Here is a 23,855-nt window from a genome sequence, read left to right as displayed (position 1 = left end):
ACTAGTGGAATATTACACTAAAGATTACTGTTATTTCTGTGGCCCCCTCACGTACACCATTGTCAGGCATACATGCCACATGTACATTGGGAGGTTGTAGTAAACTCACAATGATATATTTTTTTAAGGCCTAACAATTCCAGAGATCAGCAGATGAACAGCCATTTACCCATTTATTGTCCAAGTTCTTGGCCTACATGAGCAATAATCAATGCTTGGCCAATAATAACCTCTAGTGTAATTCCTATAAAGTGTACCCTTCATGACATAAAAAAATCTCAGCAAATATATAGGTAATCCCCGCGGTTCATTTAGTACCCAATTGTGCTGCTTATGCTTCTACATTTTACTCTGAGCCTGTGGACAGGACCTTAGATCAGTTACTCAGCTGCAGCAGTCTAGAGGAGTTTGTATAGTCACCAACCAATCAGCATTCATCTGGGCCAGTCTGAGCAGAGCAGAGGGACATCTGACATCACTTCCTGCATTTGGTCTCTTTTTTGCTGTTACTACAGACCAAATGGCCTTAGTGATGGAGCCATTACTGCAGTTTTCTAGTGAGTGAAACACCTAGTGGCCGATTTTAGAGCACTGTATTTCATATAAAAACAGGCAAAAAAAAACAAAAACTGCTGATTTAACGTTTATTAGTATCCACAGTGCCCATTAAAGCTTGCCCAAATAAAACGAAGGGGAATGATAGAATGCCGGACATAACCAAATAAGATCAAGACAAGATAGTAAATTTTAGACTTTTATTTAAAGTGTAATGGATATTTTCTTCATATTGCTTTAATGAAATGACAGACAGCAGTTGCAGAAACTCTTTGCATAAAAAACTAAACAAAAAACAATATTTACAAAAAATGGCAAAGTTTAGCAATTAAGAGAGATTCCATAAAGATAGTTACAAGCCGTGTCAATAAATACCCAGGACAATTAGACAATGTTACATGAAAGAAACAAAACAAAAAAAATTTACAATCTGAAGTTTGTTTTCTTTTGGCACAAAAAAAACAAATAAATAAAAAAAAAATGCACAAAAAAAAAAAGTTATAAAAGGCAGGATATTTAATTTACCTTAAATTAATACATATATATCTGGTATGCAAAGTAACCCAGGAATGTTGTAACAACGTGGTATTAGTGCCAATAAATAGAAACGAGTACCAGAGGATTGCCAGCATTTCAGAGACAAAACACTCAGAACCTTGCGAGTTACGCTGCCAGGACCAGACGATTCAGTTTAGGCCTCCAAGATTTAGAGGGAATGTTTTTACTCTAAATGCTAAAAAGGCAATGGATATAAAAGAAATAGGATGGGCCGTTTATCGTTCTGCGCCCATAGGTTAACTCTACAGGCACACAGTTATGGTTAACCTAGCATACAGTTCAAATACATAAACAGTTATGTGGGACTCTGAAGTAAGCCAGCATAGTCCTTAAAAAAAAAAAAGTGGGTATTGCTGTATTGATCAGATGACGCTCACTACTACTTCTACTATTGGATGCACATTAAAGACATATGGGTACGATAATAACACCGGCATACAAAAAGTAGTGCTGGCAAAGGCACTTGCGTGTATCGCTAGAATGAGGATTGTGTCAAAATAATATTTGCACCAAAACGCCACCTTAAAGCTTATTTAACATATGGGACCAGAGGGTGTAAATGTGCCATAAGAAATAATAAGAGTTATGGCCCATTTGTTCCAGTGATTAAATAAACTCTCATATGCATTTTATACCTTTGGCACAAAGCTTAGACCAGCTGCCTCCAGCCCATGGCAAAACTACATATCCCAGCATTCCCTGTCTGGGCATGCTGGGAAATGTAGTTTTGATATAGGCTTAGACTGCAAGGACTACAGCATTAGCACTTCTTAGGAACCAAGAATGGATCTGTAACAAATTCTGCAAATTTAAGGGGAAAAGTTTTTTTTTTGTTTTTTTTTTAAACTCTTTAATTGCCTGAACAGTACATAGCTTTTAAATGCCATCTGCACCCTACAAGTAGGATCTAGCATCATATTGAGCTGGCAGTCCCCTTAGAAAAGACATCCAGCTAGAATATATACACAGCTGCATTGCCAAAATGTCTCATTTCCAAAATTTTGTCCTGTTGCGCAGAACAAACAGATTTCACAGTAGCCAACTGGGTCACACAAACGCAAAAAGAGAACAAAAAAACAGCAATCTTCATAAATTACTAGTAGAATGATGACCTGGTATTGGACGGGTATAGCAGTGGGCTGGTACTGGAAAGGCCATTTGATGATTTCACAATGGTACTAGGTAACCTTTTGGTAGAGCAGCTCAAAAAAAGAAAAAACTAACTGTAGTATATAATGGTGTTGGTCTCTGGTGTTAATAACAAAGTTTTATAACTTAGAAAAAAAAAAAAAAAAAAAAGATATATAAAACATTTCATCTTATTAGACACCATAAATGTTCATTCTTTTAATTAAACACTATCAATTAAATATTTGCATTTAATTTTAAAGCTTAAATAGTGTCGCTTTTCACTTAAATACATGTGGATCAAAGAAGAGAAACTTAGATATTCACTGTGTTTTAAAGGTTGTAAAGCAATAAATAATCAACTTTTTTTTTTATATATAGATAAACTTCATAAAAAAAAATTGAGATATAAATAGCTGGGACCATATAGTATGGGAGAATACAGAACTGATCCATCTAGGCCAGGCAAAACAACTTCAACTCCGCAATGTCTTTGCTCAAGCTGTTCTGGCTTAATGTAACTTTATTTATATTGCAACGGTTCCGCACCACGTCCAGCTGACCAGTGACGCATTCAGCTGCTTAGGATCTTATGGCCAAATCCCTAGTAATAGCAAATAAATATGCAATAACTTATAGTAAGATTAAATAATTGAACTCAAAAGTATGGCTTGTAAATGAAGCACAGATGGGACGTCTCAGAAAAAAAAAAAATAAAAATAAAATAAAATAATCTACCAAAAATGCTGGATTTCCCAATAACGTCCTTGTGCTTTTTTCATATTACCAGTGGTGTATCGAATTAATGGAGACTGCTGCTGTAAATATTGCACAATAGGGGAAGAAAATGCATGAACATTTCACTTATGGTACAGAAGTTAGAAAAAAAAATAAAAATAAAATAAAAGTCTATAAATAATGCAGATATATTATGGAAAAAAAAAATATGATTGTACTCATAATACATCTGAGGTATTTCCAATTTAAATAAAACTCATGCTAGTTCAAGCTTCAGTCTCATTCCTGGAATTTGCAATAAATAAAACAGCTCTGTATAAAGTATGCGTTTTCTCATTTTTTTTTCATTTTTTTTTTTCTGTAAACCCGAGTAGTGCACACTACCTCTGTAAATATTTCTTTTTACAATAAATACACGAATAGAGTTTATCTTAAAAGCATTGAACACGGTTTATATGGGAATACTTCGATTACCCATTCATAAAAGAATAGCTTTTCACAGGTCCACAAACGTAAGAATTTTTTTTTCTTTTCAAACTCTATGTACAAAGTCTTTTACAAAAAAATGTTTTTTTTTGTTTTGTTCAAACCGATGTAAGGTAAACAGATTGCAGTGACAGCGTTCAAAAAAAACAAAAAAGGCGTTTTCCCCCATAAAAAGACCTAAATAAAGTTATCCATGTAAAATCAACATAGAAACATTCCTTATTTTATTCACTGTTCCTGCAAAATAATCCACAGCTTGGATTCACCGATTTATGCGATGAGGGATTCAAAAGGAGATGGTGATTTTAAGGCATCCTCTAAGTATTGATTGTCACCACAGGACTCGGAAGAGCTTATCAAAGACTCCAAGAAGCTCGCCGTAGGGTCCGTAGCTGGGGTAAATCCAGGGAGAAGTGTCATTAGACACTGCTGGGAACACAAGTTTTCATATTCATTTAATGAATTGTAAAGGGGTCCAAAATTGTAGTCTGTTTCATCAGGAATATCGAAGGCTTCCGAGGAAAGGCTGATATCCATATAGTTTTTTAAGACTGGCTCTCCTTGTGCCACAGTAGAATCAGTAGAGATGGCTACAGATACCTCATTGTCCGTAAAGCAATCAATACCCTGGTTTGCGTTTTCGTCCACGCAATTTGAAATGTTCGATAAAGAGTTGGAGTACAATCCGCTGGCAGATTTTTCCGAGCTGTAGAGGGATTCGTAAACCTTATCACAGAAAAAGTCTGTATTATGAAAGAAGCTCAAGTTGTCCTGGCAGTCACTGCTGTTCTCCTCGTACTCAGAGTCGTTGAAGTGAAGGATCCTGGCCAGATAGTCTTCTTCAAAATCTGACTGGGATTTATCAGATGAAGAAGCAAGTTCAAATGGACCTTCAGAGCTGTCGCTCTGACCCGAGGAGGAGGAGCTGTCCGTTGTGTCGCTGCTGCAACTGTTTTCACTTGTTGCCTCTAAGTCTACGTTGAAATGATAGGGTGCAGCAGAGGTGGTGGTGGTGCTGGCAGCAGTGGTGGGACCAGTCCTTTCTTCATCTTCATCAGATTCTACAGAGGAGCACCCAAAGGACATTTCTGCCTCATCATTCTCATCATCATTATTATTTTGCCTCTTCTCCTCAAGCTCAAGTTTCATAACAGTATGGATAAAATGGGTCTGTACCCTGGACGAATTGAATTCTACTCTTCCATTTCGGTTTCCGCATCCATCCTTGGTACATCCGCATGGGAAAGTTGAATGGTCTCTCTGGGAAGAAATAGAAACATACCATTAGTCAATGCTTTTTGGGAGAAGACACAATACCAATTTTTGTAACATCACCTATATGAAATCTAATATGATCACTCTTTTGGAGAGGGTACAATGCTGGACAATTGCATTGGCCAATATTGACGTTCTATCCAATGACTACAGGTACAAAACTTAGAAACTTAGAGGCCCAGATTTATCAAAGTCTGTATAATGCTCAAAGAAACAAATTACTTTTTCAGCTTTTGCATTTTACTAAAGCAGAAAGCTGAGCTGTGATTGGTCACTATAGTACACAAGGTATATAAATTCAAAAGATAAAAGAAATAACAGAATGCTCTTCACAAAACTCATACTAACCTGACATTTGATGCCAGCCAAGTTGCAACTACAAGTCTCTGGCTCACAATAGTCCTGGCAATCACAGCCACAGTCTTCTCTCGATTTCCGGATTTCATTAAGTTCATGCTTTTCGCTTTTGTCAATCTTCTTCACGCCTTCACTCTTCAGCAAAGCCCGACGTTTCTTGGGAGGGTACATTCGTGGGCTAAAACCATCTTCGATCTCTGCGTTTGTCATATCGATATCTTCATCGCAGATGTCGCCTATGCTGAGGTTGTTGGCCTTTTCTGACTCTATTGTACCATTCTTTGTAAACTAAAGAGGAAAAAAAACAAAAAAAAAAACAAAACAAAACTAAATATATAATATAAAAATCAAACAATAGCATAAACAATATACTGGGTATGGGTGTCACCAGTAAGGCCCAGTTCACACAGAGCGAGAGAGGCGGAATTCCGCCAGCCTCCGTGTCATAATGACACTCTATGGGAGGCAGGCGCGCCGCATCTCTCAGGGTCTCTCCACGCTAAAGAATGAACATGTTCATTTTTCAGTGCTGAGAGATGCAGCGCGCGCCTCCCATAGAGTGTCATTATGACACGGGAGCTGGCGGCATTGTCTGCCGCGGATTCCGCCTTTCTTTCTTTGTGTTAACGGGGCCTAAGAATGCATCATTGCTAAAGAAGATGCTGTTGATAGTACCTAAAGCATATATAAAAAAACTAAACAAAACAAAAACAAAAACAAAACAAAACACACAAACACTATGTATTCTTCAAGACTTCTTTACTAATAGAGTATTTGACATTGTGAAACCTACCATATTCTTTAGCGCCATGAGCTTCTCCTCTTTTAATCGCTCCTTTAGTTTCTCTCTACGTCGGTTCAGCTGTTCCCTGGAAAATTCTTCCAATGTGAACTGCCTGCTGTAGTCGTGTTTTCGCCTCATTCCCAGAGTGCACCCACCCCGACTTGGCACGCTTGTGAAACCTTGGCATCGTTGGAAGTAGAAGACCAGCACCCGATCAAACTCAACTTTGTTCTTCTTCGCCCGCTTTGCCTTCTTTAAGATGGATGTCGCTATAAATAAAAAAAAAAAAAAAACATCAGTACCCGGAAAAAAAAAAAAAAAAAAAAAAGGATCTGCAGATTGCTACAATATGACAGTTCAGCCCCCATTGATATACAGCCTATACAAACATATTCACTTAAGAAGCTTTGAGCCAAAAGAGGCTTTCTCCGTTGCCAACCGGAAAATACACAACTGTAAACATTAGCGCGTAAGGAAAGATTTAAGGATAAAATCTGAGCGAGCGCTCTGGAGGAATGTATATGAGTTGCGAGTGGCGAGCTTATAGGTTTAAGCCTAGGAGGAAAGTTCTCAGTGTTTACTCAGGTGGTGAAGAGTTGACATCTTTACTGCTGCTGCTACGGAAACTATGCAGATTATTTAAAGCCCAGTTTACTGTCATACAGAACAACAGCTGGGAGATGAGAAGTTTGCTGGCAAGTCTGAGTAAACTCTAACTATTATCTATTAGCTTTATATGGCTTTTTTTTCTTCTTCTTTTGAACAGAACTGTACATAAGAATCGTAAAAGTCATCCAAGTCCACTTACGGGTAAAGTCGCTCAGAAGCGGCCTGGGGCTGTAGTTAAACTCGTCATCCGATTCCCCTCCGGAAGAGGTGGCCGATGACGAAGGGGACGAGGAGGATGAGGAGTAGGTGAAGTCATCTTCCAATGCTTCATATTTGCGTTTCAGTAATCCACTCATGGCTAATGTGTAGTTTTCACAGTCCTGAGAAAAAGAGAAAAAAAACGTTACTTTCTAAAGTCAGGCTTTATGACGGCTTTATAACTTTATCAACCTGTGGGAAAACTACAACTCCCAGCATGCCTGGACAGCCAACGGCTGTCCGGGCATGCTGGGAGTTGTAGTTTTGCACCAGCCACAGGTTGGCGATCACACATCACTCAATGAGTCATGTCGACGACCAACGTTAATGATGTATAATTACGAGCACCATTTCTATAAACGTACAGGAAACAACATGCCGGACTGTAATAGTGCAGCAACTGCTTCCTGTCACATCCCATTCAGCCTGAGCGAGCTCATTTACCGAGAAAAAAATAAATAAAAAAAAATTGCCAAGCTCTTCAGAGAATACTTCTCGCATGATTTGCATGTTGTACCTCCCCAGGGAAATACAGGCAGAGCATCTTATTAAATGAAACGCTGAAACAAAAACATCAATTGCACAAAATTGCTGAGTGCCCCCCCCCCTGCTGTTTTTCCCCCCCTTAGCCTCTGGACATATCAATGAAAATAGGTTTCAGACAAGGACATTTTGTGCTTCAGATCTGATTATGTTCTTGTTGGATTCCACCCCTCCTCTACGCTTTACTAGTTAACCCCATAAATGCCATCGCAAATGGCAATAAAAGCCGAGTAATGTGTGGGCTTATTCTAGTGGGCTCATAAATCCCGCCTATACACGGCTGATCATTTTGCATTGCGTTTGAGCTCACATCCAGGAGTGCCACTCGATGACACTTGTTTCTTCCCTCGTATCTCAGGAGTGAATAGAGGCGCTGTTGCTGGATCACGATTTTATTGCACGCACGCGGAGGTATCAGTTTAATATTAGTAGTATGTAGGAGGGAACGAGAAGCAGACATCACGGCACAGGCATTATTTGGAAAGATGACTCAGGGTGACTCAGTAGTCTGCCTGTGTGTTTACTGATGGACGTGACAACAGCCTAGGAACCGTGATGGGGAAGAGCCAGGAAACTTTACTAGCGAGCTAGACTGACGTCAGGGTTTAGTGTGACTACGAGGGCTTCGTGTATTGCCTCCATGGAAGATTGCTAGGAAATAGTGCGCTTCCTCTCTTGTATAACTACAAGTACTGTGCTGTCAGAGAGGTATAAGCCAGGAACAGAAGGAGTCATTGTAGTGGGATGCCATTCCTGCAATTCCTTATGCAAAGTAGCTCTCCTCCAGAAGGAAAACAACTTGCTCCACAATGCCACCTACTGGAGGTAGCTCCCCTTCAAATCAAGCAGAATTAGGGATTATATGCAAAGCAGGAAACTTTCTTCTAAGAGAGATTCTGACTTGGCATATAATCCCCAATCACGCTTTATAGATCAAACATCGACTCTACCTCCAGTAGGTGGTGCTGTAGAGCAAGTTCTTTACCTTCTAGAAGAGAGCTATTTGCATAGTGTTTTCCCATGAAGCATTGCACAGTTTTTGAGACGCCATATACCAGTTTTGCAGTCTCCTCAAGGAGACACTCTTTCCCCCATCACCAGCCCCCACCATGAGTCTTACCCAGTCTAGCAATTCCTTTCAAGTTAGTCAAACAAGAGTCTCCTCAATCTGTAGCAAAACTACAACACCCAGAAGGTCCTGACAGCTTAAGATACAGGATGGATGAGCACTACCTTAGCACAACAGAGCGTTGACCCTAATACATGACAAAATCCCTCTTCCCCCAACCACTACCTATAGTCAGAACAAATACAGGACTATTGACATACATCAAACTTTCTCTCTCTGTTGTTTACCCAGCACTAAATCCTTACAGGACAAACAGATCTAAAATATTATTCAAGATGTCCATTAGTCATTGTCAGGACAGTATCAGAGGCAGCGAATAATATCAACCATAGAAAACGGAAACTTTACCGCAGCCAAGTGCGCCGGGCAGGTGATTAAAGCTGAATTAGTGCCATATTTGCAGAGCGGGGAAGCAGCGTGCTAGTTAATAATTTACAACCTTGTTATGTGAGACTCCAGCCATGGCCCTGGTGTCTCATTTAATGTACAGCATGCGGACACTGCTTGAGAACACCATGTAGGTCTAACCATTCATTTAATACAACTCCTTGGTGATGCATAGTGCATGCAGCACTTCACGCCTTGCACCAATGTAAATCACTGCAGCAGGTAGGAGATTACTATTATACATTACCATGCAATATAAAACATAATGCACAGCCCGGCTGCCATACCATTACTGTCGCCTCACCTTCCAAAATGCTTGAGAAGTGCAAAACTTTACACATCCCTCTCTGCACTTGTGTTGACACAGGCCAAGGTTCAAGAGTTCACACCGAGGCATTTATAGACTGCCTGCAGCCGAGATCCTTTTGCATGACGGCCAACACTGCACGTAGAAGTATATCTACAAGTATATCACAGCTCAAGGACTTTTTGTTGCCACATGCTTGGACCTATACTTGGTACACAGCCTATTGGAAGCTGTAGCTCCTCCATTTGTCTACTTAAACAATCATGCCACGTCCTTACAACAGGTTAGACACTTAAATCTTCCTTGACAGACGCTGACCTGGATCAGCTTTCAGGGTGGCCTAAATTCATAGAGCAAAGACAACATTCCTCCATCCTCCACACACAATGTTTTACAACCTGAGGAGGCAGCAGAGTCCCTGAAAGCTCTTGTTCTGCAGGTTTCTTGCACATACACTTAAAGGGGTACTCCAGCGAAAATCTTTTTCTTTTAAATCAACTGGTTTCAGAAAGTTATATATAGATTTGTAATTTACTTCTATTTAAAATTTTCCAGTCTTCCTGTACTTATCAGCTGCTGTATGTCCTGCATGAAATGGTCTATGCTTTTCAATCTGAGACTGCTCTCTGCTGCCACCGCTGTCCATATCAGGAACTGTCCAGAGCAATAGCTAAATTCCCATAAAAACTCTTCTGCTCTGGACAGTTCCTGACACAGACAGAGGTGGCAGCAGAGAGCACCGTGTCAGACAGGAAAGAATACATCACTTCCTGCAGGGCATACAGCTGCTGATAAGTACTGGAAGACGTGAGATTTTTAAATGGAAGTAAATTACAAATCTATATAACTTTGTGAAACTAGTTGATTTGAAAGAAAATGATTTTCGCAGGAGTACCCCTTTAACTTTCCTATGTACAAACTCCAACTCCCACTATAGTGCTGGAATGCAAAGCAGGTGTGCCATTCAGCAGCCTGGGAAAGCAGAGCGACTTCCCCTAGGGTTGTATACAGGGCTTCCCCCAGCTTTCCCAGAAACAAGAAAATTGCTGACTAGAGCCGAGTTTCACCGTATATTCACTGGGGTTTTATTGGTAGAGGGAAATTCATGCTTCAGCTGCATTTGTTTTCTGGTTTCTTAGAGGAAAGAAAAGGAAACCTTGCAAGCATCTGCGTGACTTTATCCTGCATCAGTCGGGTCAGTCCAGCCAACCTTACAAATTCTCCACACATATAGTACGAGCAGTCTGGGTTTCAGAAGTTCTGCAATTGTTTCCCGCTGAATTCTGTAAAGTCAATTGCTGCCAGATGTTTTATGAAGTGGCTCTAGACTGCACTAGAAAGGACACAGTGTTAAGCGGATTTACTAGCTGGGCTGGTACAAAGTGAGCGCGGTGCTAAACTGTCAGAGCGAGCCAGTAGCAAGTGTCACCCAAGCTTTGTGTCAAGGGGTCACATGAGGACATTGGGACCTCAAAAACACGAATTTCGGCTCCTTTTACATAAACAAACGCCTGCTGCGTTACAGAGCAAAACTATTTGCATAGTGCAGAGCGTGTACACAGTGCTGCTAGCTGTTTATGTGCTGCGTGTACAGTTGTATGTAAAAATATTAAGTGCAACATTGTACGATGTGCCCAAACATAGAGGTCACAGCTACTGAAGAACAATAAATGGTGCTGCTGCTTCATTGTTATTTATCAGGCAGTGTCTGGTATTGCTACCCAGAATGATTTAAAGTGTTTATCCAGCATTAGAAAAATATACCACTCTTGTCCTCAGTTTGGTTACAGTTTCGCATCTCAGTGCCATCGAAGTGAATGGAGCCGAACTGTAATACCACACACAACCTGAGGGCAAGGGTGGTGCTGTTTTTGCAAGAAATTAGCTAGCTTTTTCTAATCCTGGATAACTGCTTTAAGTCAATACCACTTGACAGCAATACCAGGCAAAGCCACTACTGAATGTACAGAGCAACATCACTAGTTCTGATTTATTATTCCTCTGCAATTTATCAAACATGGTGTAAAGTGAAACTGGCTCAGTTGCCCCTAGCAACCAATCAGATTCCACTTTTCATTTTCCAAAGAGTCTGTGAGGAAGGAAAGGTGGAATCTGATTGGTTGCTAGGGGCAACTGAGACAGTTTCATTTTACACCATGTTTGATAAATCTGACCCTATGAGCACTTGATCAGTAATACTCTAAACCACAGGGGTCAAACTCAGGCCCTCCAGCTGTTGCAAAACTACAACTCCCATCATGCCTGGACAGCTAAAGCTTTGGCTGTCCAGGCATGATGGGAGTTGTAGTTTTGCAACAGCTGGAGGGCCTGAATTTGACCCCTGTGGTTTAGAGTATTAGGGCAATGTCATTGATTACAGCTCCAATGTCATGTGTAGGTCATACAAGAGCAGGGGCATTTCCTGTACAATGCGGGATAGGCACACAGATGTTCATACAGTCATACAAGGAACAGGTACTGCTAAGTCAACCATCACTTATTCTTAGTCTCACAACTCACGTTACAAAAAAAAAGAAAAAAGAAAAAGCTTAGGAAATAGCAGGGCAAGGGAGAAAAAAAAAATTATATTTTTATTCAGCATGTGTTAAGCCCAACATTCTGCCCCATACAAGAAGAACTATTTAATACATTTTATTTCAGGTTATTAAAAAAAATAATCTGCCTCACTTGCAGCTGCCAAAAAAGACATTCTGTTCTTGGCTCAGCCATCTTACTCCTCTATTTTACTAAAAACAGCTTTTTAAGCAAGTACAAGAGTCGATGGACCAAAACCGCAGGAATTCTTGTCTGGCACCACCACTCCCACCGAGCGGGGAGCTTTAAAGGTGCAGAGCCAAGGAGTTGTGGAAAAGGAATCAGAAATACCAGGAGCCAGTCATCATCATCAGTAGGGGACACGCTAAGCAATGAACAACAATCACTAGCTCAAAATAAAAACATTATGTCTACGCCAAGGAAAAAAAAGATCCCTTGGCGGAGACCCCCCCATCCCCTTGACGGTGTGCCAGCATCCTCCTAATCATGGGTGTGATCGAGTGAGTAGTAAGGAAGGGAATGTATTAGAACGCTCCCTTGTTTTCACCCTTGCTTTTGGTATTATCCATACATACAGGAATTTCAGGAATGAACAAGCCTCCGCTATACATGGTACACATGGAGGAACAAGCCCAAAAACAGTGTGCACCCTGGGAAATCCGGGCAGAGCTTACATCTGTTTATGTGGTCGGGGAACTCGATTCTGTGTTTGTCTGATGTTTCTCAGCTCAAAGGTTATTCTGGAAGTGCAAACATCTACTATACAGATATGCAAATAACATGTATACACTATGCTACTAGTGATCAAAGTACTACTACTTAAAGGGTTTTTCCACTTTTGGACAACCCCTTTAAAAATTGTGCAAGCCTCCAATGACAAGCTTGTTGACCCCCCTTCCCCCCAGGCAGGGATTGCCACCATCAGCTGTGGGAACCACACAGGGGGCAATCTTACTGCCTGCAGCAACTAGTCAGCTGCCCTCTTTTGTGAAGGTGTTAGCTATATCAGTCACTGGGGAAGCCATGCGATAACCAATATGACCACAATACAATACACATGGGGTTTGTCACTCAGATTTGATACGCTGCGTTTACACGAAGCGATAATTCGCCCCAATCGATCAATTTGGTTTTTATAACGATTAGCGTTAAGACGAATAGATCGTTAGAAAATTCGTAAGAAAAATCATTTTTGCGATCACTTAAGCCCATCTTTCACATAGGGTGAATTGTTGAAAGACTGTTTACAAAAAGCGATCTGCGAACGGCAATTTGAGAACATGTTAAAAGATCAAAATGAACGATTTCTCCCTCGTCGCTTGATCGTTTGCTGTGTTTACATGAGCCGATTAACGCTCAAATGCGATTGTTATTGCAAAAGTTCAAATGATAATCGTTCCGTGTAAACGCAGCATTATAGCCAAAAAGCAAATGTGTCTAGGCATCACCTGCTGCAAAAGGAAGGCAGATTTGTCAGGGGTCTGGGAAAGCTGGGTGACAACCCATTTACACTGATATCTGCTACCAGTATAATAGTATAAAAAAGTGTGATGAAAATGTAAAAAAAAAAAACATGTCTGACTCCATTTAACCCTGGGGAGATAAATACGAGTGTATAGAGCGTTTCTGAAAGCCAGGCACCTGTTTAAAGGCCATAAAAGCCACGTGCAGAACTTGCGAGGCAGTAGTCACTGGATCATTCAGATGCAAATCCTGGGGAAGGATTAGAAAATGTGGTAGAACAGGATCTGCTTGTTATGACAGCTCGCTCCAGGTTCACGCGTACGACACACACATATTCCCAGATTAACTAATGGCAAGAGAGCACAGCGGGTATAAGAAACACTCAAAGTACACATGAGCCATGAAGAATGCAGAGAGGCCTATATAGGCGCACACGTGGTTTACACACACACACACACACACACACACTTTTTTTTGTATACACTCACATAAACAGGGGAACGTGTCTAGGATCACTCTATAAAAATAAGCATCAAAATCACATTGCACTATAGGGAAAACCCTCCTATATAGGACATCCAGCTGAACCACTGCTATGGCCAGATAGTATAATAAAAGCATTAGGTTCTTGCACATTACTAAGGGTCACACGCACGGGCTGTGGCAGTGTTTACCATCTGTGGTTTTTCCATAAAACTCAGATCAGAGGAGAGGCATAAAGAAAACCTATGTTTGGTGGGGTTGGCCTATGGCTACAAAGCCTGACAGATGTCAACTATGCAAAAAAAAAAAAAAAAAAAGATGCAAGATATTATATTACACAACAAATCCTCCTAGAGGAATTGAGTTTATATGCCAGGCTCATATTACTGTGTAACTGGTGTCACATGTACATCATCCTGGTCTCTCCATCAAAGTCATGTCTATGGAATGTAAGTGCACACAAGGTAAGAGGTGGCATCCGGACCTGGCATGGAGGTCAATGTACTGGGGAAAAACTACAACTCCCATTATGCACTGACAGCCTTCGGTTGTCAGTGAATAATGGGAGTTGTAGTTTTTCACCAGAGACCGGTTAGGGCAGGGGTAGGGAACCTTGGCTCTCCAGCTGTTGCAAAACTACAACTCCCATCATGCCTGGACAGCCAAAGATTGATGGGAGTTGTAGTTTTCCAATAGCTGGAGGGCCAAGATTCCCTATCCCTGGGTTAGGGGGAACACTGCGAAAATGCAAAAAGAGAAAACTGCAGGTTTCCCTGTTTGACTAAGGAATTCATAAAATAATAAATATTTAGATTTTTTAAATAATTTAATTACAATTTATAATTAATAATAATTATAAATTAATATTATGCTTTTCACTAACTAAGCACCTGTGCAGCGACCAAGAACAAGAGGAAAAAAAAAAAAAAACAAAGAAAAATCAATGCCAAGCCTCAGCTCCGGTCGGTAGGAATAAGCATGTCAGACTGTACTCAACGGTATTAATCCAAATCCCGCTAGGCGACCCTAAATCCCAGCAGCTTGTCTGGCTGGATATGAGAAATCACAGTGACATAACGGAAGACAAGGCTTGTTGTAGGAACCGTAGCTAAAAACAAGAAGAACGTCTTATTTACCTACGCCTGAAACAGGAGACCCCCGGGGATGTCTGGTAAAGGCAGGGTCGCACATCAACAAGGACGAGACCCTTCTTTTATAGGGCACCTGTTTATCCTGAGCGGCTCCAGCGCACAATACCTCCACTCAGCAGAGATAAGAGAATTTTCCCACAGAATACAATATAATGGGAGAAGAGGGAGGAGGAGGAGGGGACCTCGGAGGAATAGGAAGGTGGAGGGGCGTTCTTAAGACGAGATTCCATCCCTTCCAAGAATATGCATTAAAGTCACATCATCCAACACAATGAAGGCATATGCCCTGGGAACGTGTTCAATCCGCCGCTGCGCACCGAGCGCTAGTTCACACGTGGCGGATACGCTGCAGAACGAAGGAATCTGCAATGTGTGAACACTTCTATAGGGCAGATGGATAAATGAACTGAATACGTCCACAGATGCAATGCATTGTTCTCGCAGCTGGATATGGTAATCCTGGTGCTTATTAAACCAATATGACCAGATATATTATATATTTTCTTCAGACAAGATGCAATCTGATTTTTTCCATAAAAATAATAGTTATTATCAACCCTGCTGTAAATCTGCTGCCTTTATGTTCACTATAGAGCATTGCCAAATACGTGTCTTAACCACATAAAAGTAATAAAAAAAACAAAAAAAAAAAAAAAAAACTCCTCCTGAATATAATGGTGATCGTGAGATACAAAAAAAAAAAAAAAGAAAAAGAAAAGTAATATTATATATATATATATATTCTCTCTCTATCACCACTATATTTAGGAGGAATTTTTTTTTTTTAATTACTTTCATGTGGTTGGGACACGTATTTGGCGATGCTCTATTCGGAACATAAAGGCAGCAGATTTACAGCAGGGTTGATAATAACTATTATTTTTATGAAATTTTTTTATATATATATATATATATATATATATATATATATATATATATATATATATATATATATATATATATATATTTGCCCAACTCCGATACAATATCTGTGCTGGAGGGGTTAACAGCCTGAGGTACCACAGCGCCTATCCTCCGCACACTCCCAGGTAGAATCCGCCTCATTTCCATCTATCCACATAATAAATCACAGATCCACAGCTACAAGTTCAGACACTTAGTAAAAAGTTAGTTACAAATAGGAGGGAAAATTCCACAGGAACATGAAGTCACCTCCAAGTCTTGAGTCATCCCAGCTGATGACTTCATCCTTTTCCTATTGCCCCAGAGGAGTCAGGTGACGTCACAAGTCCCCCGCGCGTCACCAGCCCCTCCCCTCACACTCAGCTGGCGCCAAGAACTTTGTGAGAGTGACGTCAGCATCCAGTGTCAGGCAGTGTGATCCCGGTGCTGGGCTCTTCTATAGCGACATTATGTCCCCCCCCCCCCCATCCCACAGACACTGATCTTACTATACTGGGATAGGGAGCAGCCCAGAAACAGATACACACTATAAACACTATGCGACACAGTCAGAAGAATAAAAAAAAAAAAAAAAAGTCCATACTTTCTGTAACCGAATAAATACCCCTCTTACACATTACACACATAGGTCACAGTAAGACAGTGATTCCGAACAGTTTCCATACAACTCCCAGCATATCCTGACTGTAAGTCCTTATTTTATAAAAACCGGAACGCCTCAGGATGAGGGGGGGGGTCACATAAAAAAAATTATACTTCAAGACAACATAAACTAGACACAGAGGCGACGACTACCAATGTAACATATCTGCACCATAAAGTTACATGGATCCAGCAGGAGGGAGAAGCGGCCAAGTCTGCTGCAATGCCGCGTCTGGCCTCTAGGGGCCGCCCGCGCACCGCTCACCAGCAGCCGCCGCAGTTACACTCACATACACCGGCTGCTACTAGACATAAAGTAACAATAATCAGCGAGCGGAGACTCGGCAGCAGCAATGCACAGAGCGGCCAGTCCACAGCAGCAGCCCCACAGCCGCCCGCAGCCATTGCATTGTAGCAGTGATTATACCCCCTATAGATGATGCCCACCCGGACTATCCTGGCAGTGCCCGGCTCCCCTGGCAGCACTCACCGTGGCTCCCGTGTCAGGCAGCGGCTCCTAGAGGCGGCGGAGCGGGGCTCTCATAGTCCGGAGAGTGCAGTGAGCGCTGGGGCAGCTCCTCCTGCTCTGACTCCTCTCAGCAGCAGCACAGCCTTTTTCGTCAGTGGAAAACTCCTGTGCTGGTGACGCAGGCGGTGACAGGGAGGCAGACAGCCGGCCCCCTCCTCCTCCTCCGCCTCCTCCTCCTCCTCCTCAGCAGCGGCAGCTTCCTGCTCTCCTTCTATGCGCTCTCCCTCAGTCGCCTGCCTGTGTCTGTGTCAGCACATCCCTGCCCTGCACTATATGTATGCCTCCCCTCCTCCTCACAGCTCCAGGACACGGCTATGGAAATGAGACCTTCCCCATACACCACAGGGGGTTGTGTCTGCTGCCTGCTGTGCTGCTGCTGCTGCTGCTGCTACACTGTGACGACCTGCACTCAGCCTGCTGTGCCATCCAGACCCCCACATCATGTGCCCACCTACAGTATATGTGTCACCTCCATATATCTCACTTACATTATGTCTGTCATCCCTATCAGTCTATTCAGCCATTTACAATGTCTGTATATCTAGCTGTCTAACACATGGGTTCATATTTTTTACTTTAATAGTGTATATATATATATATATATATATATATATATATATATATATATATATATATATAATCTATCAAGCTTCTATCTATCTATCTATCTCCTATTATCTATCTATCTATTTCCTATCTATCTATCTATCTCCTATCTATCTATCTATCTCCTATCTATCTATCTATCTATCTATCTATCTATCTATCTATCTATCTATCTACTATCTATCTATCTATCTATCTATCTCCTATCTATCTATCTCCTATCTATCTATCTATCTATCTATCTATCTATCTATTTATCTATCTATCTATCTATCTATCTCTGTATCTATCTCCTATCTATCTATCTATCTATCTCCTATCTATCTATCTATCTATCTATCTATCTATCTATCTATCTATCTATCTATCTATCTATCTATCGATCTATCTATCTATTTTCTATCTATCTATCTATCTCCTATCTATTCTATCCTATACTCTATCCATGTATTCACCGCCCCCTCCCCCCCCCCAAAAAAATAAAAATAAATATCTGAATTGGAGGTGGAGCCAGGGTAGACTAATGGTCTGTTTACACAGACAGATTTATCTGACAGATTTTTGAAGCCAAAGCCAGGAACAGACTATAAACAGAGAACAGGTAATAAAGGAAAGACTGAGATTTCTCCTCTTTTTAAATCCATTCCTAGCTTTGGCTTCAATAATCTGTCACAAAAATCTCTCTGTGTAAACGCACCATTAGGGTGTGTATTACATGGGATGATTTTTCGTCGATTAACGATAAACAACCTCAAACGACGGCTAGGACAAGTTATCTTAAATCGTTCACCCTATTACACAGAACAATGATCGCTACTTATGGTTGTTCTTGCCCTCGTCCTTTTCTGGCTGATAGATCAGGGAATGACTGAACGATGTGTCATTACACCGATACGGTGTTCGAACGATTTGTGAATGATCTGGACGATTTAAGAATTTTTCGAACGTCCCATGTAACACGGCCTTAAAGCTGCCCATACATTTTTTATATCTGTTAGCCGAACAGTTATCTGCCTGAACACATGAACATTTCTCATGGTCAAATGTTTATGTGTTCTTTAAGGGTATGTGTAGGCCATCAACAGACTGCTTCAGTACCGCTTATCCCTCCAAGAACAATATGCAGGGCAATGACAATCCATCATGCCCAAACCCTTTTCTCTATAAGGGTATAAACACACACACTGTATACACAGCGTATTTACTGCTGCCATACGCAGCAAATACGCAACAAATACGCAGCAGATTAGATCTAAATAACTGAACACAGCATCAAATCTGCACCATCAAATCTGCTGCAGATCTGCTGCGTATTTGCTGCGTATCTGCTGCGTATACGGTGTGTGTGTTTGTACCCTAAACATGATCCTAGAGTTGAGAGGCCCCCATCCACCCGATACTGGTAGCTGAATCCAACGCCCTCATAGTGTTAACCAATCAGCGAAATGCTTAAAAGGGTTTTCCGATTAAAACGTACTTGTCCCCTATTCACAGGATAAGGTACAAATCAGAGATTACGGTGGGTTCCAACCGCAGCATTCCATTGGTTCTTTCCATTGGTTCCATAGAGAATGAATAGAGTTGCGGGTCACGTGACAACTCAAAACAAAGGGGGCATGGCCAATCTAGAGATCACTTGGGGGCCCGGAATCTCTTACATGTCCCCTATCCTGTGTATAGGAGACATGTAAGTATTATTCGTAATATCCCTTTATTGTTTAAAAACTTATATGAAAATCATCTAGAAGATTGGAGCTGGTATACAGCCAATATGGCTTTAAGGTGTATGGGATGGGCACCTTTAGGGTATGTTCACATTAAGTAATTTGAGGCGGATTCCACGTGAACTTCCACACAGATCCTGCCTTGAAATCGGCATGAGGTCCACCTGCTACCATGTGCAACCTTTTATGGTGGAAATTTCAGACTGAAATGTGGAATGAAGCCACTACACTTCGATATTCTGCTCCAAAATCCAGTCTGACCAGCATTTGTGATGAGGATTTTGACAAGGATTTCCCTGTCAATTCCCTATGAAACTTTGACTTGTCCATGTACTGTATGGGCGAGCCCTAAGGGTATGGTCTCGTGTAGGAAAAGCTGTGTGGTTGAAATGTGGCTGTGATGTGGTTGGGGACTGTGCAGAGCCGCTGTTCAGCGTGGTTTCCATATTGATTGTTAATGGTTTTGCAAGCAAAGCTGCTGCTCACCTGCATATCGTGCGGCCGTGAATGAACGGACTTTTTGGCCACACTTCCATTAATAATGAATAAATCACAGAAAAACCATGTTTTGGCCTGCACAGCCATGATGAAGAACTATTTATCTAAGTACTGGGTTTCTTTTAAAGGAGATTTTGAGGGGTTTTCCTTGCATTGCAAAATATACAGTACATAACATAATACACAAAGGGGGAGATTTATCAAACATGATGTAAAGTGTAACTGGCTCAGTTGCCCCTAGCAACCAATCAGATTCCACCTTTCATTTTCCAAAGAGTCTGTGAGGAATGTAAGGTGGAATCTGATTGGTTGCTAGGGGCAACTGAGCCAGTTTCACTTTACACCATGTTTGATAAATCTCCCCCAAAGTCTGTACTATTCCTCGTCCCATAATATATCATTGGCCCATTCTTACTTATGGCTTCTGCAATGACAAAGCGTTCACAGAAATGTCAACTCATCATCCAATGGCTTCAAGCAAACTATGAGAGGAAGTGAATAATTCAGAAAGTGCTCTTATCTAGAAAAGATATATAGTGCTTCTTCTAGGCTTAGGGCTATAACCCTGGACACTCGGGCAATGTGTGTTTATCCAAACTATCGTTGCCCTATTAATGGGGTATTTTGCATCAACTGGTGCCAGAAAGTGCCAGAGATATATAATTTACTTCTATTAAAACAATCTTAAGCATTCCAGTACCTATCAGTTGCTGTATGTATTGCAGGAAGTGGTATTCTTTCTAGTCTGTAGAGCAGGAGAGGTTTTCTATAGGGATTTGCTACTGCTCTAGACAGTTCTTGACATGGACAGAGGTGGCAGCAGAGAGCATTGTGTCAGACTGCAGAGAATACACCCCTTTCTGCAGGACGGTAGCTAAGAAGTACTGGACGAGATTTTTTTAAAAATAGAAGTAAATTACAAACCTCTGGCACTTTATGGCAGCAGTTGATTTGAAAGATTTTTTTGGGTGAACAACCCCTTTAAACGACTCTAAATCACTATCTAAAGGTTTGATCTAAACTTGACCACCACTTTTATCAGCTTTGATGCAGAGCAATGCGAAACAATGTATTGCAGCCAAAAGCGCCATGTAAAAGAGAAAAGAGAAAAACTAATGAAATAAAGATTATCCTCTATAGGTCCAACATGGATTTAGGGTACTATTACACCAAGCAATTTTCCGACGACTAACGATTAACGATAAACAATCTTAAACGACCGCTAAGGCAAACAACCCAAAATCGTTCGCCCAAGTACACAAAACGATGATCGTTCTTGCGGTCGTTTAGTCGTCGCTATTGCGTACGTTTCAGCTGTGAATTCTTATTCCACCGAACGATGTGCGAACGATGAGCGAACGATCAAACGATAAAAATAGGTCCGGATCCTATTAAACGATCAACTCGATTTCTCGTTGGTCGTTTAATCGTTGCCTGCTATTACACAAAATGATTATCGTTCAAATCCGAACGATTTAACGATTTTTTGAACGATAATCGTTCTGTGTAATACCACCCTTAGTCTCTTGAAGATTCCTCTTGTATTGTTATGTTGCAGTGAGACTTGCACCCTCCTCCAGGGATTGGTCTCAGGTTGTATGAGTATGTGTACATGCTTCTATGCTTCCCCTATATTTGCCTTAGCTGTCTCCAATGTCTCTTATCTTGTGTCTCTCGGGTTGTCACAATAGTCTTAGTTAATCTATATCAGGTGCCTGTCCTCTTCACCTCGGCAATAGCTATAAACATTCACCACTTCCGTCTTGGTTACTTTTTGTTTTTGTTTTTTTTTCAAATTTTTTTCAAAATGTAAAAAAATTCAAACATTGTCCACAAACATTTTTGTTTACCAATCTATTAAATTCCCCAGCACCCTGCCAATATACTGTACAGACTGGCCAGTCACTGGTCTCCCAGCGAGACATTGAGGGACAGTCAGGCTGTGAGAACTTTTTACCGGGGCATAGTGGGCGCTTTAGAATTGTATAACAAGTTTTACCAAATATAGGATCCTGCCCTTCTATCATGGATAAAAGGAAGAATTGTGTTCACTGCCAGGGTGTCCAGAGAGGGTCAGACATCGTCATCCACCTTACTCCCTATTGGTAGTTTCCTTTTTACTTGAGATCCCCCATGCACTGCAAGATGAGCCAAACACGACTAACCAGTCAGCCGACATTGGGTCAGCCGGATGTGCAACTGCCTTACCAAAGTTCATGTTAGGTACATTGGACTCTAAATACAAGGATGTATACAGACACATTGGTCTATCTATCTATCTATCTATCTATCTATCTATCTATCTATCTATCTATCTATCATCTATCTATTTATCATCTATCTATCAGACTCTTTTGTATACTAAAAGCCGACCCTATTACAGGACCAGTATAAGAGCCAAATCTTATCCTAATTTGCGAAAAAATGTTCTGTATAGATGGCAATACACAGCTCCACCTCTACTAAAATGGCAACTGGGGTCCATTGCCTAAATGGGTAAAGTCAGAAGACAGCGTGGGGGATGGGTGTTAATTTACTCCTCTATTATAACTATGCCTTTTCCTCCAAGTGTATTTGTCTGGCTTTAGCCAAATAATTGAGGAGGCCATTGTTTGTTACCAGAAGAGACCCTGATAGCATCTTTCAGTCTTGTAATCGTCAGAACATACGACCTTGCTGGTTCCGTGCCCTTGTTGTGTAGACCACCTTGTTTATTTAGAATGTAATCTCATTATGTATCACAAGTGAAAACGAGGAATTAACTGAGCTCCATCTAATTCACAAGGCGATAAAGAATTTCTATTAAGTAATCTATCTTAACCGAGGTAATTAAAGTCATCTATCGAAAGATTATCTCATAGGTTCAATAATGAAAGGGGGGGTGGGTGGGTTAAATCAAAGAGCAATTCCCTTGAAATGTCCATAGTCTGATTTAGTCTTTATATATGTCAGTATGGTAAGTGAATAGAACAGCTGACAATATTGCTCATATTGCTCATGCTGTGTATTGATATAAGATTTCCACACCTGACCTAAAGGAGTATTCCCATCTCCAAAAGTTATCCCCTATGCACAGGATAGAAAATAACAGGCTGATCAGTGGAGGTCCAACGAATAGGACCCCCATAGGCCACCACCTTGGAATTATTTGGAATTCCCATAGAGAATGGATGGAGTGCTGGCTGCAAACACCTGGTGCACGCCATTCATTTGGGCGTACAAAAAAGGGGAACAAGTATTGGGGACGTGGGGACTGGAGGACACGAGACAGGTGATGCCCTAGCACTGACACCCACCCCACTGACCTTGCATGCTTACTGCAACTGCCCTAGGTAGTAGCAGATAACTGGGCAACAGTCCCTGGCCTGCACCGGCGTAACGCAAAACGCGGATAAGACGTACAAACACAATAGCACATGGTCAGTAATCAAGGTTGACACCATAGGCACACTTCTCGCAACCGGCCGTACGCCTCAGTGCACAATTCGGCATACGCTTGCAGGAGGCCGGTCGTACGCTCCAGTGGTGCTGGGAGCAGAGCGTGAGGCCGCCTCCTGACAGCAACTCAACAAGTGTTGGTGCTAATATTGGATTTCCTACATCTAAAGCCTATACCATGTTATTTGTAGGGTATTAGCATAGTATTTAGTATTAGAGGTGGGCTAAATAATAATTTGAACTTTCAGACTTGTCCCCATTTTTGCAGAACATTATTCACCCCTATTAGGAGCCTATGTAAATGCTGCCCTACCGTCATAAGACTTGTTTACATTGAAATATTTGCTATATATAATACCATTTGACATTTAATTCCAATGCAAGTCGCAGTATGGGGTGTGATGTCAAGATATTGAAAAGGTGATAATATTTAGTACCTGTATGACTAGGGATATTGTCTGGGCTCCATACACATCACTACTATTACTTATAGCTGTTAATCCCATCTGTCTAGATTAGAACATCATATAGATTTGGTGACTGATTACATTAACTTGTACCCAGACGTAATTACCCTTACACAACATTTACAGCTTTTTATTAGCTACAGTCATGTAAGTAGATTGTATGTAATGTGGCATTTACATAGAAATACACTATTGTCAGCTACCACTCCGTTTGGTAAATAAACGTTCCTGATATGAGTGAGGAGGAGGAGGGTGAAGG

At 41.2% G+C, this 23,855-nt stretch overlaps 1 protein-coding gene across 2 annotated transcripts; it reads right to left on the bottom strand.

Moving 5' to 3' along the window:
• Nucleotides 1-741: 741 nt before the first annotated feature.
• CSRNP1 (cysteine and serine rich nuclear protein 1) lies at nt 742-16,947 on the bottom strand. 2 transcript variants are annotated; one of them, XM_069958845.1, is made up of 5 exons: nt 16,825-16,947; nt 6,690-6,870; nt 5,891-6,150; nt 5,089-5,385; nt 742-4,725 (listed from the first exon to the last, which is right to left on the bottom strand). In XM_069958845.1, the coding sequence occupies exons 2-5, from the start codon at nt 6,844-6,846 to the stop codon at nt 3,736-3,738; spliced, it is 1,704 nt and encodes a 567-aa protein (XP_069814946.1). In that variant the 5' UTR covers nt 6,847-6,870; nt 16,825-16,947; the 3' UTR covers nt 742-3,735. The 2 variants fall into 2 exon arrangements, with proteins under 2 accessions (XP_069814946.1, XP_069814947.1); XM_069958846.1 differs by lacking the exon at nt 16,825-16,947 and adding an exon at nt 14,754-14,839.
• Nucleotides 16,948-23,855: the final 6,908 nt, after the last annotated feature.

This window comes from Dendropsophus ebraccatus, chromosome 2 (assembly GCF_027789765.1).
Source record: "Dendropsophus ebraccatus isolate aDenEbr1 chromosome 2, aDenEbr1.pat, whole genome shotgun sequence".
Taxonomy (NCBI): Eukaryota; Metazoa; Chordata; class Amphibia; order Anura; family Hylidae; genus Dendropsophus; species Dendropsophus ebraccatus.
The sequence above is the reverse complement of the archived record's forward strand: the minus strand, read 5'-3'. Positions and strand labels throughout refer to the sequence as shown.

Coding starts and splice junctions, on each gene's coding strand:
- CSRNP1 (XM_069958845.1), bottom strand. CDS start 6,846: ATGAGTGGATTACTGAAACGCAAATATGAAGCATTGGAAGATGACTTC. Junction 6,151..6,689: donor GCTTCTGAGCGACTTTACCC/GTAAGTGGACTT, acceptor TTTTATTTATAG/CGACATCCATCTTAAAGAAG. Junction 5,386..5,890: donor TCATGGCGCTAAAGAATATG/GTAGGTTTCACA, acceptor TTTCCTCTTTAG/TTTACAAAGAATGGTACAAT.